Raw genomic sequence first — 16,247 nt, forward strand, 5'->3', positions numbered from 1 at the left:
AATGAAAAAAGCAAGACCTAAATCTGTACCAGTTAAACAGATATCCATTTTAGGTGCAATGACTCAGACACCTTACAAGTAAAAGGATGGAAAGGATATACTCCCAACAGTACCATGAAAGCTGCAGGGCCAGTATAAATACCAGACAGAGCACATTTCTGAACAACTTAGGACACTTCATAAGCTCAATTAAGAATGTGTAATAATCTGAAATGCATGCATAAATTCAAATTACAGGAAGCAAAAAATAACATAAGCAAAAGAAAAAACAGATGAAATAAACGATTAGAGTCAGAGATGCCCTCGCTGCTCTCTCAGTAAATGACAGACCAAGTCGACAGAAAACACCAGAAGTCTAAGACTCGAACAACAACCAACCTGCCTGAACTGACATTTACAGAACACTTCCACCACAAAACAGAACACGTATGCTTTTCCAAGTGTGTGGGGGACACCCACCCAAATATACCATATGGTAGATCCTAAATTAAGCATAAACATATTTTCGAAAGATTAAAATCAGAAAGGATATGCATTCTGATCACAACTGAATTAAATTAGAAATCAACAATAGAAAAATTACTAGGAAAAATCCCTAACAGCTGAAAATTAAACAAAACACTACTAATTAATTTACAGGTTAAAGAAGAAATCACAAGAACTGAGTGAAAATAAAACACACCATGTCTAAATGTGTGGAATGAAGTTGAAATAGAGCTTCATAGAGATTTTTAACTTTAAATGTTTATTTTAGAAAAGAAGAAAAGTTTGAAGTCAGTGATCAAGCTTCCCCTTTAAAAAGCTAGCAAAAGAGTAAATTAAACTGAAGGAAAATCAGAAGGAAATACCAAGCAGAAATCAATGAAACAAAACAGAGGGAAAAAAATGAAATCAAAAGCTGAGTTTTAAAGAGATCAATACAACTGGAACTGATTAAGGATAGAAAAGACACAAATGACCCAGAGCAGGAATGAAAAGGACATCTCAACAGGGCCTATAAACATCGAAAGATTAAGAAAATATCAGTAACTATATATGCCGATACATTAGACAACTGAAGTGAAATGGATAACTTACTTGAAAAACACATATTATATATATGGATAATTTTAAAGTCTGAATAGTGCCAAATCTGGAAAGAAACTGAATTCAAAATCAACTGATTTCCTGCTAGGAAAATCCCAGGCCCACGTGGCTTCACTAAGGCATTTAAATAAAAGGTTTAATCAAGGAACAATCCTACACAAATTCCTTAAGAAGGCCCCAACATCAAAACAAAAAACAGTAAACTCCAGAAAAATCTTCCTTATGAACACAAATAAAAATCTTTAATAAAAAATGGAAACCCCATTGTTGGTTTACATTGAAAAATCAGTTCACTTCACCATATAGAAATAGCAAATAATCCCCTTAACAGATACAAGAAAAGTATCTGACAAAATTCAACACCCCTTCATGACAACAACTCTCAGCAAATGGGAAGAAAGACCTATGAAAGATCTAGAGGTAACATCTGGAACAGGCAGTGAGGTCCTCTCAGCATTCAACACTGTTCTAAAGGCCCGAGTCCACGCAGGAAGGCAAAGGGAAAAAACACACAAGGGCTTGAAAGGGAATAAAACTCTATTTGGAGATAATATGTAGAAAATCCTAAAAAATAAGCAAAAAAGCTACTAGAATCCTAAGTGAATTTAGCAAGGTCACAGGATAAAGGGTCATGTAATCAACTGTATTTCCAGAGACTAGCAAAATCTGGAAAAAGCAATTGAGAAAAAAAAACCTTTTATAATAGATTAAAATATGTGGAAATCTTGTTAACTGAAAACTTAAGAACAATGCTGAAACTGAAAGGCCTAAATAAATGAAAATTGTAACATATTCATGGATTAGAATGTTCAATTATTGTTCAGATGTTAATTCTTCCCAAGTTGATTTATAGATTCAATGCAATCCCACTCAAATCCCAGAAGGCCTTTATTTTAGAAGGTGGCAAACCAATTCTAGTACTTACACAGAAATGCAAATGACTTAGAATAGCCAAACTATTTTTTAAAAAGAACAGCAAGGTTAGAGGATGCACATGACCTGGTATTTTAAAACTGTAAAGCTACAGTGATCAAGACAGTATAGTACTGGCATAAGGACAGACCTATAGATCAGAGTTGAGGAGACCCATATACATATATATAGGGTCAACTGATTTTTGATTAACAAGGCTAAAGTAATTCAGCGGGAACCTGCTCAAGGTCACAGAACTGGTAAGGGAGGGGATCACCTCAAACCCCAGCAGCAGGGCTCCAGAGTCTGTGCCTTTTACCCTCCTCCTATCACTCTGTCTCAGTGTGGACAGCAGCCATGCCAGAGGGGACTCAGATACGGTGCTGTCAGCCCTGTGCCAGGTCCCTTGCACAGGTTCCCTCTCAGCCTTCAGCACCGTGTCAGGGCATTTCTCCTGTTTCGTAAGAGGAGAACGCATGATTGGGGTCACCAAGGGACTCAGTGGCTGATAGAATTTCTCTACAGCTGCTGTGGAATGAGTAAGAAAAGTAACAGGTGAGGAATGACAGTGAGGTAAAATCAATGGAAGGTTCTGGAAATCCTGTTAAGTCACAAACCAGAGCTTTTCTCTGGGGTGCAGAGGGGAAGAGCTGAAAGGAATGAAGTTCTTTCAAAAACCTGTGCCCCTGAAGTAAAGAAGGGTGAGAGGACCTTTAAGCCTTCTTCAGAACCTAGGTGATTTTCAGTGATGATCCAGAAGAAATAGAAGACTAACTGGGAAAGGGACTCTGAGTCTGGCATGGGAAGGGCCATCTTCCGGACATGTAAATGCCCGGGGGACAGGGCCTGCCTGGCGGTGCCTGAGCTCTAAAGGCAGCAGGGACCCTGACCCAAGTCAGCAGAGCGAGCTTGGTGTCAGCCATCTGGGTTTCAATCTGAAGGCTCTGCCACAGACCAACACTGACCCAGGAGACATTTCACTTTCTTGCCTCAATGGGGACCACAAGTGGTGCACCTTATACAATATGAGTTGTTTGAGGATGTGATGAGCTACTATACACAGAGCACCTGGGGCAGGGGCCAGAAACAAGCGCTCAAGAAACTTTCACTGTTACACATCAGTCTCACTGGTCCTCCTCAACTCAGGTTTTGATGTAGTTATGACATCAAATCTTAGCTTCTTGTTCCATATTTATTCTGGAGACAGCATGGCATTTCCAACATGGTTAGATTTCTGGCTCTGTTTCTTCCTAGGTACTTGAAACCCCCTGAGTCTCAAATTTCATGATTGCGAAAATATCCTCATCCACTAAAGGGGCTCAGATCACTATTCTTACAAGGCTGAGATAAGGATAAGAGATATCAGAGCTCAGCAAAGCACTTGTCATAGGGCTGGTCACACTGATCACAAGTAAGTGGGAATTCATATTATCTTTTACTGTCTCTTACGTCTGATATCAGGAATAGAACCTAGCTATTCGATCGGTGTAAGACGAATTGAAAAAAAGGTTTACACTGTTCGGGGGCAGGCTTCAAGACTATATATAGAAGCCTTCAAGAAGTCTATCACCCACCTCAGCCTACTGTTGAATGAGCTACCAAGGTCATTACCAGGCCATCAGACTGGAGAATGGAACGACTTAAACTAAAAATCCACTGGAATTTCAGCTTCAGTTGCCTCCTACCATAATTTCTTTGTAGAACATCAATTACCTGTCACGACCCATTTTCTTTCCTTTTACTTTTTCAATGCCTTTCTGCAGCACCTACAGCTGCTGTGAGACATTCACGTGTATCTCAGGGGTACCCTGTGGCCCTGCCTCCATAGTTCCTGCTAGTGTACCCCCACTTCCCTACACACACTTGGCAGAAATACTTCAACAGTGTCAGAATAATTTCCATAAAGGACAACAGAGGTTGTGCAGGGAATCTGGGCCGTAGGGAGGAAACCTAAACCTGATGAGCAGGACTGTAGGAAACCAAAAAGCAGTGAGACCTCCAAGTTCTGGTTACTGAGGGCTAATGACCTTGAAACACCCTCCCTGCAAAAACTGAGAAGAGGAGCCTTCCTGGTTACGTGTGGCTATTTGTAGCCTACATTGGTACAAGCAGGGGGAACTAACACTGCTGATGCTGGATTTCTTTTTTGGTGGTCCTTCCATATACACCACATCATGTAATTCAAATCAGTAATTCTCAACAGCTATTATTCTACATCCCCATATTTTAATCAAAGGTAGAGTAGCTGGTATAGAATTCAGGTCTGTTCAAAATTTTTTACCCCACTATTCTACTTCTAAAGAGAAGTAGTAAGAACCACTAGATACTGCCATCTCTCTGTCTGACATGTGAACCACTTCAGTAACTGAACAAAAGCACAGATTTTCAAAGAAATACAGTAGTACACAATATTTTCATACACAACTGGTAGATGTCAAGGACCTTGTGAGGGGTTCAATATATCATGTAAGTCCTCTGTAAACTCTGAACAGCCTAGCCTATCTCTAGAACTTCAGGAAACCAATGACCAGAAAAGCAACCTTGGGAAGCTGACAGGAACGTCTAAGTCAAGTGCTGGCAAACTACAGTCCATGCCCTAATCCAGCCTGCCACCTATTCTTGTGAATAATTTTTATTGGAACATAGCCATGCTCATTCCATTACTTATTGTCTGCGGCTACGTCTACACCAATGGTAGAGTTAAATAGCTGCATAAGTGACTATATGGTTCATAAAGCCTGAAATATTTACTATCTATCCCTTTACAAAAAAAAATTTGCCAACCTCTGACCTAAACCATGAACAACAGACTATACTTCTAAGGGAAGCTTGTAGCACAGAAAATGGACAAACACTCTGCCAGGAAAGCCATCATCTCAAACTTTTTTTAAATTAAAATATCACTGATATACACTCTTATGAAGGTTTCACATGAACAACCTTGTGCTTTCAATATTCACCCATATTATCAAGTCCTCCCCCTCCCCCTCCACTGCCGTCACTGTCTATCAGTGTAGTAAGACATCTCAAACTTCTTAAGATTTGGAGAAGCAAAGAAAAACAGACCACCTGCCAATAAAAATTATGGCTAAAATCATAAGCTGCTGAGGCCGGGCTTTATTACAACCGGCAATGCTGACTCAACAGGTACATAATGTGGAGAACAACACAATCTCTTGTCTTTGGGGGAGGTAAGGAAATTATAATGATTAAATGCCTGTGCCAATTATGACAGCAGAAGATTAGCCAAAAGGTCTCTCAACAAATGTCTGGACAGGAGTTTAAGGACTGTGTGTTTAATTAGAAAAAAACATGGTAAGGAGGCCTTAATGAGATAGTAAAGCTGAAAGAAGAGGGCAAGTAATCCTGACAAGAGCAAGGTATACTGTAAGAGGGAAACTCTTCAGTAACTAGAATAATGAACACTAAAATTCAAAGACTTCACTGATTAAGGCTGACGTCAAATGTCTCAGTATAACCTATCCCTTCAGACGAGTCCGACTTACATTATCCAGGTCCTTTCGCAGTGCAATCTTGCTGGTCACGAGCTCGTGGGCTAAGTCATCATTTTCCTGTTCCAGCCTCATGTTAGCCTCTTGCAGACGTCTATTCTCCCGCTGAAGGATAGGTAGAGAGAAACCAGTTACAGACACAAAAATCTTATGGAAATGACAATTTCTGAGGAATAACGTCCAATACTAATTTCTGAGTCCTATGGAAATTATCGGAGACCATTGTTGGTCTTATATGCTACCAATCAACAATTTCTTATTTCCTGTCTCCGCAGAGAAATACTAAACTGATTCAAGTGACCTTGTCAGGGAGCTACTTCTTATTAACTGTAACAAAAGGCCACTAAACGGGTGGCAGTGATCTGATGCAAAACAAATCCTGCTTTCTCATTCACAAACTCACATTAAACTTGAATCTAGAAACAATGGAACTGAATTAAAAAGAACTTAATAAAGCTAGCTACAGGCACAATTATATGACACGAAGAGCTGAAAGCTCTTCACATCACCGAGGCCTTATGCAAACGAACCTCAAATCGCTCGATGGGGTCTTCTTGTTGGGCCTGCTGTTCTCTCATGGTGTGATACTCTTTTTCATATTTTTTCAACTTCTTTTGACTAATCTGTAGGATAAACCACAGCACAAATTTAAAAAGTACCAGAAAGTGGTGGGTGCTTCAGGGTCTGCACTGAAAACCGAGACCTCTGCTGACCTGGGCATCCACAGTCACTAAAGAAGCAGTGTTTCCTATTTTTTTGGAGGGAAATAATCAGAATGCGGCATAAGTCCTGGACCCAATATTCTTTCTTACTCAATGATTATTACTGCATCTAGGTTTCTACTGGGAATAACTGGCTCCTAGGGTTTTTCCTAACAATGTTAGAATGAAAACCCTACAGAGCGCCCCTCCCACCTGAATTCTGGGTCCTACTGTCCCTAATCATACCATTACTATCACCCACCCTTTCATCTAGCACATACCAGCACCGCTGCAAGATGCTTTACATCTGTGACCTCACGACACCTCTATAAGGTTCAGTACTGTCATCCTCATTCTATAGGCTGGTAAACTGAGGTATAAGGAGGTTATGCAACTTGACCAAGGTCACAGGTCACTAAGTCCAGGCAGCTAGGCTCCATCCAAAGTCTAAGATGTATCCACTTCACTGTCCTAACAACTATCACTTTTCTTTCTACTAGATTTTTGTGTGAGCAGAAGGCGCAATTTTATATAGGCACAACTCTCACTGCTCTTCACAACACAGTTCAGCTGACCACTCCACTAGCCGCTCTTCCATCCCATCAAATTATCGTCCTCTTTCTCTCAAGTTTTTTCCTACCAACCATTGTAAACCACAGGTCTGTACCCTTTACTTCCATTGCTTCACAGCCTCTTTAATCTCTAAATCAAGCTTTTGCTCAGACTGCTCTATATAAAGTATCCTTTGAAGGGCACTCATGTTTTTTTTTTTAATCCATCCAGAGGGTCCTACCTCTAACCAGCTAGACTTCAAAATTCCTTGACTTCCATGCATGACCAATCCATTCCTCTTCCTTCTGGGGAAATCTCTTCTTTATTCTCTTGGCTCTCCTACCTAACAGGTTTTCCCCGCCTCTTTTCCTGGTAAGCCCCTTCTCTTTCTTCAATCTAAACCTTAACCCAGGGTCTCCCTTCAAGATACACCCTTAGTCTTTTGATTCCTTCCTCTAAGCCCATTTTCCTTTGGTGTTTTTAAAATTACATTTCATAATTTTTTTAATGTAAGAAACAGAAAAGTGATAAAACAAGTATGTGCAACTGAATGAATGATTAACAGGCTAACACTCATATCTTCCCAAAGCCTCAATCCGTAGCACTGCAGTGCTCAGTCATGAGCCTGACTGTTGCCCACAATTCCAGGGAACTAGGAATCTCAGTGATTGACTAGTCCAACTTCCTTATTCTACTGATGAAGAGACTGAGACCTAGAAAAAGGATGGGACAGGCCCAAGTTTACAGTATTTGCTGTTAGTGTCTCCAATTCCCTGTTCCATTATTCTCTTTCCACCTTACTAGAACTGCCTGGTATTCCTCTCCCATGATTAGGGACACCAGCCCTCACAGGGATGCTTTACAGTCTGCCTCAGTCAGAGCCTAAGCTGAAGTTTGGCTAATAATGTGGAAGGGGAGGCAGCCAGGAACACAGCACTATGCCCTGGCTGCAGTCTATAGGAAGGTGCCATTAAACAGTCGGGGTGAATAAGCAGGGGAGTGCCATCTTTGAACCCAGATCCTCTGTGGTTTAAGGCCAATGCCAGGGTAAATGATAATTGTGTAACTGATTCACAAAGAAAGTACCTAAATAAAGTATCTGTGTGATCAGATTTATAAATAATCCTAACAGATCAATGGTAGAGGGAAAGAAAATACATAAGGCTTGAGGAGAGCAGACACTTCCTCCCGGTGCTCTTTCTACCAGTCTGGGTGAATGACAAGGGAGGGCAGTGCATGTGGGGCTCTCCCTGCTGCTTTTTAACAAGAACTCATACCGAAGCCTGCAAAACATGCCCACAAATCTTCAGGATTCTTCACCTTCTCATTCTCATGCTGGGGTAAGGAAGAATTCTTCCCCATAAATACACATTTTAAAAGGCTGATTAACTACAAAATGATCATGACATTTCATTATCCCTAATTATAAATGCCTTGTTCTCAGAGCAAAAGGGCTGATTCTCCCTCAGCACTGTAACAGCAGTTACTGTATAATGAGTACCTGATAAATGCTGGACCCTTTACACATGTTATGTCATTTGGTTCTTACATTTTCATGACAGGATATGGGCACCTCTTTATATGTTTCCCATGTTTCCTAAATTTTCTGTATTGAGCATAAATTATTTCTGTAATTGAGTAAAAAAATAAATGCTGTTTAAAAATAATTCTCGTAATTACTCCAGGCTTTTCTAAGAGCTGTGCTCACTTCTCTCAATGACAGCCCCTAGTGTGTTCCTGAATGAGTACTCAGGGTCACCCCTCAGGACTGGTAACAGACAAAGCTCTTATGTCTTTTGCAGAGCTTGCTGGTCCAGAGTTCTGACTTCTTTACCAGCTCAGGCTCACCTTCCTTTCCTATTTCTCAGCCTCACTTGTTCTCAGTTTCTCTCTCCTTCCTTAAAGGCCTAACCCTCACCCCCACCGTGAACAAAAACACTGCTCACAGTGGGCTGGCACCGATCTTGACTTCTGGAGCATGGGTGGCAGTGTGGCACAGCCACCTTGTTCAGGCTGTCTCTGAGGCATAGCCCTGAGAAAGTCTGTTGCCTGATCCTCAACAGGGAGCCAAAAGGCACCAACAGCAAAGCAGTTCAAGCCTCCTTATGAGGCTGCACCCAGGAAAGACCAGCATGTCTCAGCTTGCCTGCACTGTATCAGTGCCTCTGCCAGTCAGCTGTGTGGCTCACACATCACTGTCCCCTGCCTGTGCACACAGAGAACACCCTAATGCTTGCTAAGGTAATGAGAAAAGACCCCTTCTTCTTTGCACTGATGCCTCTACTGAACAGAAACTGTGACCAAATTGCACATGCACTAAAAGCCCGGTCCTTCTGCCTGAACAGGGGCGGCCCTGATTCACTCCTGTTCACCTTTCAGACCAGAGCTCCAATATCACTCTAGTGAATCTTCCCCAAAATCCTCTTCCCTTTTCCAGGCCAGGCCTTTCATTCTTTATTCTCATGGCACCATGTACATTCCTCCATGGCGCCTGCACAAGCTCTCAGTTATTTGTATGCTTACTTGATGGCCTGTCTTCCCACCAGGAAACAGGCCATATTCACTTTGCTTACCACCGTATCTCCAATGCCTAGCTCGATGCTTGGAACATAATCAGGACTCAATTAACAGATGTTGAACAAATCAGAGCCAGCAGCCTTCCTTTTAACCTAATAAGGATGCAGAGGAACATTTATTTATCCGGTGGGGAAGCACTACTATGTACAGTGTTCTTTGCTAAGCATTAGTGATACAAAGATGTATACATATATCACAAGACACTAACTCCACACAGACCAGAACTCTAGTTCGCTGTGAGAGCCCTAATGCCTGGCACACAGTAAGCATGAAAATACCCAAGGAACAGAGAGACAGTCCTCGCTCTCAAAGTCCAAGGTTCATTTTGTCTTCTATCAATAACGTTTTCAATGTAATTCAGGAAGCAGAGGAGCTATGAAATATGCCCCGGAGCTGTGAGTCATATCCACTGCTGGCTGACTCCTATCAGAAGGCTGTGGAAATACTATTTCCACAAATAGTATTTTTGCCCTCAAAGATGATTAAATTTCAAATCTGTTTTAATGTACTATTTTCTGGAAAAAGACTGAGTTTGTAATTTAGCTAAAACTGATTTTATACTCCAGTGCTGTTACTACAGTAGTTCTTAACACTGTTAGAGGGACAGGAACACTCTGAAGGCCTCCTGAAAGCCATGGTTCTCTTAAAATTCACTGTGATTTTTCACTTTCAGGATTCTTCACCTTCTCATAAAAAAACACAGATGCCAACTCCACCCTTTTCCCACCCCCAGCAATAAAACATTCTACATACCATTTCAGAGGGCTCATGGGCTCCCTGGGGCCCATCCATAGTCCCAGGTTAAGAAACCTTGAATTAGAGAGAAGGTGGAGACTTGGAACATGCCAGTTTGACATTTCAGTAGAAGTACAAATTTAGTCCAAAACCCCTCTCCCATGGTCACTCACTATCATTGATCTACCTTGGTAATCAGATAATGCGCCCTCTTAAGATACGCGCTACTTGCCCTGGGAAAGCTGGTCCCTGACCTGCCTCCGGAATACAGATGAAGAAGAGGAAGAGTGCCTGCAGACGTGGGTGAGGGAGGTGCTACAGTCCGCCCCTAAGATCTTGGGCTCTGTGCATGGACAGACCAAGGCTTGAGCCCAGGCACTGCCTATGACTTATTTTATGACCTACTATATGCCTTATCTCAGCCTCAGGTTTCTCATCAGTGAAAATCCCAGCAATCTTAAGATCACATGACATAAAACATATTATAAAGAGCTCAGAATGCTAGGCATGCAGTGAGATCTTTTTATAAAGGGTAACTATTACTGTTGCTATTACCCACATTCTTGTCCCAAACCAGAACCAGCTATCCTCTAAACATGCACTGCAGACAGGGAGCCATGTAAACAAAGTCCACTCAACACAGAAGATCAGGAAATAGGCTGCTGAGAGCAAGTAGGAGCTGGTTTCCAAGTCTGGCTTAAGAAACTATTGAAAAGATCAGAATCTCAGCTGGGCTCACAGGGAGTCCAGGAAGGAGCTCTGAATGGCAGGGTGGATGTTGTGTGAGAGACAGTGTGGGTAGGAGGAGGTCTGGTACATTAAGGAGGTCCTGACCCCAAACTCATCTGATACAAGTCCATCTTCCTTCTTTGGAGGAAGGGCAAGGACTTCACTTTTCAGTTATACATTAAAAGAACCTGAGATTTATGTGGGGTTTTCAAGATCAGAAGATACCTCTATACCTACTATTTACTTAATCCTTAGAACAACTTGCTGACATGGGTATGGTAGGGATTCTCACCCTCGTTTTGCTGATGGGGAGCTGAGACCTCAGGTAAAGTTACTTGTCCAAAGTCAAGGACCTAGTCTGTTAGGTGGTAACAGCCCAAGAAGGCAAACCTGGGGTGAGTCTTGTTTCTTATCTATCTCTGCAGCATGCTTAGTACCAAGCACAATTCTTGGCACACAGGAAAATCTCTAAATGTGTGTTGACTTGAACTGACTTACGACAAGTAGAGGTCTGGGCGATCCTCGGTGCTTGAGGGATGACGAAGATCATCATCAGAAGAGCAGCACCTACTCTAAAGGCATCACCTCTCCCTCTCTACAACCCTGCTATAGCTAACCTACCTCGGGTCTCGCAGCACATGCAGAGCCAGGATGAGAGCCAAGGGCCATAGCCTCCAATGTTCACACTTGTAACCCTTTGAAACAAATCAACATCTATTTAATTTCTGAGCCTTTTTATATATCTGTTCAAACAGTTCAGGCTCAAACTCCCTCAAAGATCATGAAATAGAATCAGACATTATGGTTCTACCACCAGAGTATTTTTCTAAAATGTAAGAAGCAAATTAGTAGTAGAGGTCCCAAATACAGATAAGGATCAGAGGAGAACAGTGTATTGAAATAAGAAGGTAGTTACCGCCACTACCCTTGAAACTAAGAGCAAAATTTAGGATTCCCTGCAGAGAAAAAGAGCACCCACTAAGATGTTTCCTCATGAAATCCAGTTCTAAAAGGTAGAAACAGGCCAAAAAGTAAAACTACAGCCTTATATAGTTATAAGAAAAACTGGATTCAGCTGCAGTGTACAGAGAGGAAGTTTCAAAACTGACAGAGAAACTGAATTACCCATCACTACATGATGAACATCACCAAAAATGGAGCGATACAAGTGGCCCTTGTCCCATTCACTCAACCCCTCATTTACAGTAAAGGGCAGTGACGATAAGCATTGACTTCAGAGTCTGAAATTCCTGGGACTTAATCACAGCTCCATCACTCACTAACTTCATATCCTATGGGAGTTTTCTTGAATTCTCTAAGCTTCACTATACATATCTATAAAATGACTTTGTATGGTCAAATCACTGTAAAGATCAATTTGCTGTGTAGACACTGCAAGACTTTGTGAACACATCAAGAAACAAGACTGATGAAGTCACTGTAATCCTGGAGCTTAAAATCCTAACTCTCACACCAACTGCACACGATCTGAGCAGAGAATGAAGTTCAAACTAGTGTGCTTTTAGCTCATGAATAAGAGCATCCCCTGAGGGCAAGTATCCTCAAATGCTGAAGAATTTTCTGTTACTCCAAACAGCAAATGGTTAGGATTTCATTTATTTGGAGACTGCTATTTAGTTTTTCTAGAATTTTTTCTTACAGGTAGTTTGAAGACTAGCATATTTGCTTTGTTTGAAATAACAAATTCCAATGAAGTAATGGTTCTGAAATTCCATTTCCCCTAAGGCAAGATTCTAGGTTTGATCTAATAAACCCACTGAGCACTGCCTTTTTGCATGGTTCCTGCTTCTTCTAAACTAGCCTCATATATATGAGTTGTTCTCAAAACTCTTTACGTAGAGACATAAACAGTTGCTCACATATTTCTTGAATCAAACATTTTAAAGGCCTAAGAATTAATTTTTTTTCCATTCCCTCCCTCTCAAGATGATACATGGCACAGTTTTGAGTTAAGAATGGGTTATGGAGTTCCTAGGGCCATTCATGATCACCTGGAAAAAAATCTAAGGTGAAATTCTTTTTAGATATTATATAGAAAGTAGAAACAATCTTCTATCTCAGGTCATGACCTATAAATGGGGAGCAATTCAATAGACAGCTAAATGAGTTTTGATATTAAATTTTAGAGTCAAAGGAGATCTGAAACGCCTCAAGAAATAAATGCAATATTTCAGTCCCTTAATAAACTAAGAAGAAAGAGAGAAGGGGAGAAGTAAAAGGGCTGAAAAGAGAAAAGAGGCAAATAAGGACAGGCACAGAGGAAGAAAGGAAGACACGCGGCAGACAGGAATATAGACCTTTTTGAGCGATACACCCATCTTGTGGCCATTTCAGATACTGCCACACCAAATTTAAATTTAATTCTATTGATTGCACTTTTGCAATGAAAAGAGGCAGTGCAATGGAGTGGAAAACATTAGAAATGTGAAGTCAAAGTCAAAGGTCTGAGTTCCATGAGGGCTCCTGTCACCGCCCGCTAGTACCTGGTGGGTAAGTCACTTGACTTCTATAAGCCTCATATTCCACACTGTATTTGCCTTATGTACTTCACAGGGTATGGTCAGGAAGAAATGAGGTACTTATAAAAAGTAAACAAACACCAGAAATTACAACATCATAGTTGTTGAAACATGACAACAATTAACAGCAGCAGAAGCAGGTGGGGCCCCTGGACCGGCGCACAAGGGAAGTGCTCCCAGCTCCCATCTCAGTCAGGAAGCATGACTGAGAAAACCAAGCCATAATTTAAAAAAAAAAATTAAAAAATAATGGAATGGGATTTCAATGAGTAATAGAGCCAATGTTTCCTTTCTAAATTCTACACCAAAAATTTCAAAAGCCAGTTTCAAAACCATTCCCTTTTCCATATGTGGTGGGGCCTCCAACCTCCAATTGTCACATATACCCCCTCCGGACCGAGGCCGTCCTAACTCATGCTGCCTACACAATGCAGGGTTCATGCCTGCGCACCAATGACTTTTATCATTTCTGAGATGGCAAACTGTCACTGTGAGTGAGGTTCTTTGACAATAATTGGCTCAACCATTGACTTTATCTCCCTTAGTATTTTTTCTAGGTAAGTATGGCTGCCAGAGTACAACTAATCACTACTAACTAAACTGTACACACCATATCCTACCTTTTAGCAGAAAAATCTTCTTTGCTTATGTCCTGATGAATCTGTAGGCTTTCCATGTTGTGAGTTGATTTCAAGAAAAATTACTATCTTTCTTACCAGAAACTATGTCCAAGTAGGGGGGTCCTCCAAAGTGTACCCCAGTCACACAGAGTTCTCCATGCAGAGTAATTCCAGAAGGAATTACACATCCAAGCACAAATATGTCTGCTGTGCAGTCTTGTCTATCTTAACTCCTGGAAAGCACTGGCCAGGGAAAAAAGACACTAGACACTCCCATATGGAGTATGAAAATAAGGGATCCATGTATTATCAAGGTGTTTCATGCTAATTGATAACCCAAAAATTAAAACCTTCAGCTGGAAGCCATTTTTTAAGCCTTCCCAAACCATCCTAACTTTTCTTTGTAAAACACCCGGTAGAAACTCAACAGTGGATTCATTTATTCACTCATTCAACCACTATTTACATGTCAAATCCTGTTGTGCTGGGGACTCAGCACTAAACAAAAGAAATGAAGTCTCATCTGTCACAGGTTTAATCCCAAAGGGTGGGCGTGGGGGCAGATCATAACCAAAAAAAAACATAAAATAATGTTAAGTAGCAATAAGTGATTAGAGGAAAACAAGTTAGGGTAAGGAGTTATAGGTATAAAGTCTTGGGAGGGCTGCTACTTTACACACTGTAATCAGAGAGCCTCTCTGATGGCATGACACTTGAGCCTAAGACTGCATGAGTCAACAGTGAAGCCATCTGGACACTGAGAAGAGCGTTATGGGCAGAGACCAGCCTGAAAAGGCCTGAGGAGGGAACATGCTTGGCGTACTTGAGAACTGCAAGGAGGCCAGCGCATCTGAGATGGAAAGCGTTGAGGGGGAAAAGCAGTAGATGAAATCAGAGAGATGGCCAGAGGTCTGACGGTGCCAAACCTTGTAGGCCAAGGCAAAACCTTTTGAGTTTTCTACCACAATATTCCAGAAGAGAAGTGATGATGGTTATACTTGGGTGTTAGTGATGAAGGGGGTGGGAAGTGATCAGATTCAAGACATGCGTTGAGGAGGACAGCAAGGTCTTTGCCTGAGCAACCAGATACCATGATTTTGAGAAGGGACACTGAGAAAGGAGCAAGTTTTGGATGGCAAGAATCATAAGCAAGAAAGAGGCAGCATCCTCTTGCATGCTGAACCACGCTGAGGGGCAAAGAGTGACTCAAAGAACTGGGTTCTATGCTCTGTGTACACAATCTATGAAAATGTCCCCCAAAGTGATCATTTGATATCTGCTTGAAAAACGAGACAGGAAATAATCATAGTAGTAGCCACCATTTCTGGAACCCTAACTAATTACACCAGGCACTATGGTAAGCATTGCACATATACTGCAGTTATCCTCAGACACATTACCTGGCAAATGGTAACTATCGTCACACGTTTTCCACAATACTTTTGTGAACTACTTCAACCTGTGAACATTGCAATTTGAATGAAAACTTAAATGACTGTCTTAATTTCTAAAGTTCTATTTCCTTTTTCTTCAACACTACCCCCACTCCCTCCACCAATTTTACATTATGATTTCTACTGTCTCCTGGGCCAGCAGGTAGCTCTTGCATTCCCTCTTTCAGAGAGGACAGCCACCCCTAGGTTCTAACTTATGCAGAGATTTCCATTTCAATTAAGGTCCCAAATCATGTATGTATTTATGAGCATTAAACTCTAATACCTACCTAGAGTACCATATTCCCCTGGGATGCTGTTTTGTAAGTTCACATACACTAGCTTTGAGTTACTTTGGTTTAGGTACTTGGGTATTTCAAGTTTATCCAGGTATTTAAACATTTCTTCATTTTATTTTTTTAGCATCTCCCAAGTGTTCAAACAAGGGTAGCCTGAGTTAGCTCAGTCTGTCATGTAACCAGAACAGAAGTCCAATATTATTTTATAGATAAGGAAACTGCACCTTAGATAAGTGAATTCACATCTCTGATTCCAACTCCATGCTCTATTTGATAGATAGTGAAGTTTCTCCCCTACCACATCTGCCCCGACACACAGATCCCAGTTTTAGCCTCTGGAGTCTTCATTAAGTATAACAGTCTCTTTTATGTACTCTGTAAGAATGTGAATACAGCTACTTATTCTGTCCCCCCATTTGCCTTTATCCCCAAATTCCACCTAACTCCCTCAATTACTACTTCTTTAAAAATAAACCTTTTTTACAACATGAACACAAGGAAATACATTTCTTTTACCTTAAAAAATTGTACAAATCATGAGTGCCATTGAA

The 16,247-nt window shown here is 41.2% G+C and overlaps 1 protein-coding gene across 17 annotated transcripts in view; it reads right to left on the reverse strand.

Moving 5' to 3' along the window:
* RABGAP1 (RAB GTPase activating protein 1) overlaps window positions 1-16,247 on the reverse strand; it is a 163,144-nt gene that overhangs the window by 21,510 nt on the left and 125,387 nt on the right. For 15 of the 17 annotated variants that reach the window (XR_012126332.1, XR_012126331.1, XR_012126330.1 and 12 more), the window contains 2 exons: window positions 6,041-6,133; window positions 5,505-5,615 (listed from right to left, as the gene is read on the reverse strand). Coding sequence is in view for 10 of the 17 variants with exons in the window: in XM_073224856.1 (XP_073080957.1) it covers window positions 5,505-5,615; window positions 6,041-6,133 (204 nt within the window). In the remaining 7 variants the exon portion in view is untranslated. Of the gene's footprint in view, window positions 1-5,504; window positions 5,616-6,040; window positions 6,134-9,336; window positions 10,124-16,247 lie in introns of those variants that run through there. The other 2 variants (XM_017675979.3, XM_073224878.1) reach the window with 2 other exon arrangements.

This window comes from Manis javanica, chromosome 2 (genome assembly GCF_040802235.1).
Source record: "Manis javanica isolate MJ-LG chromosome 2, MJ_LKY, whole genome shotgun sequence".
NCBI lineage: Eukaryota > Metazoa > Chordata > Mammalia > Pholidota > Manidae > Manis > Manis javanica.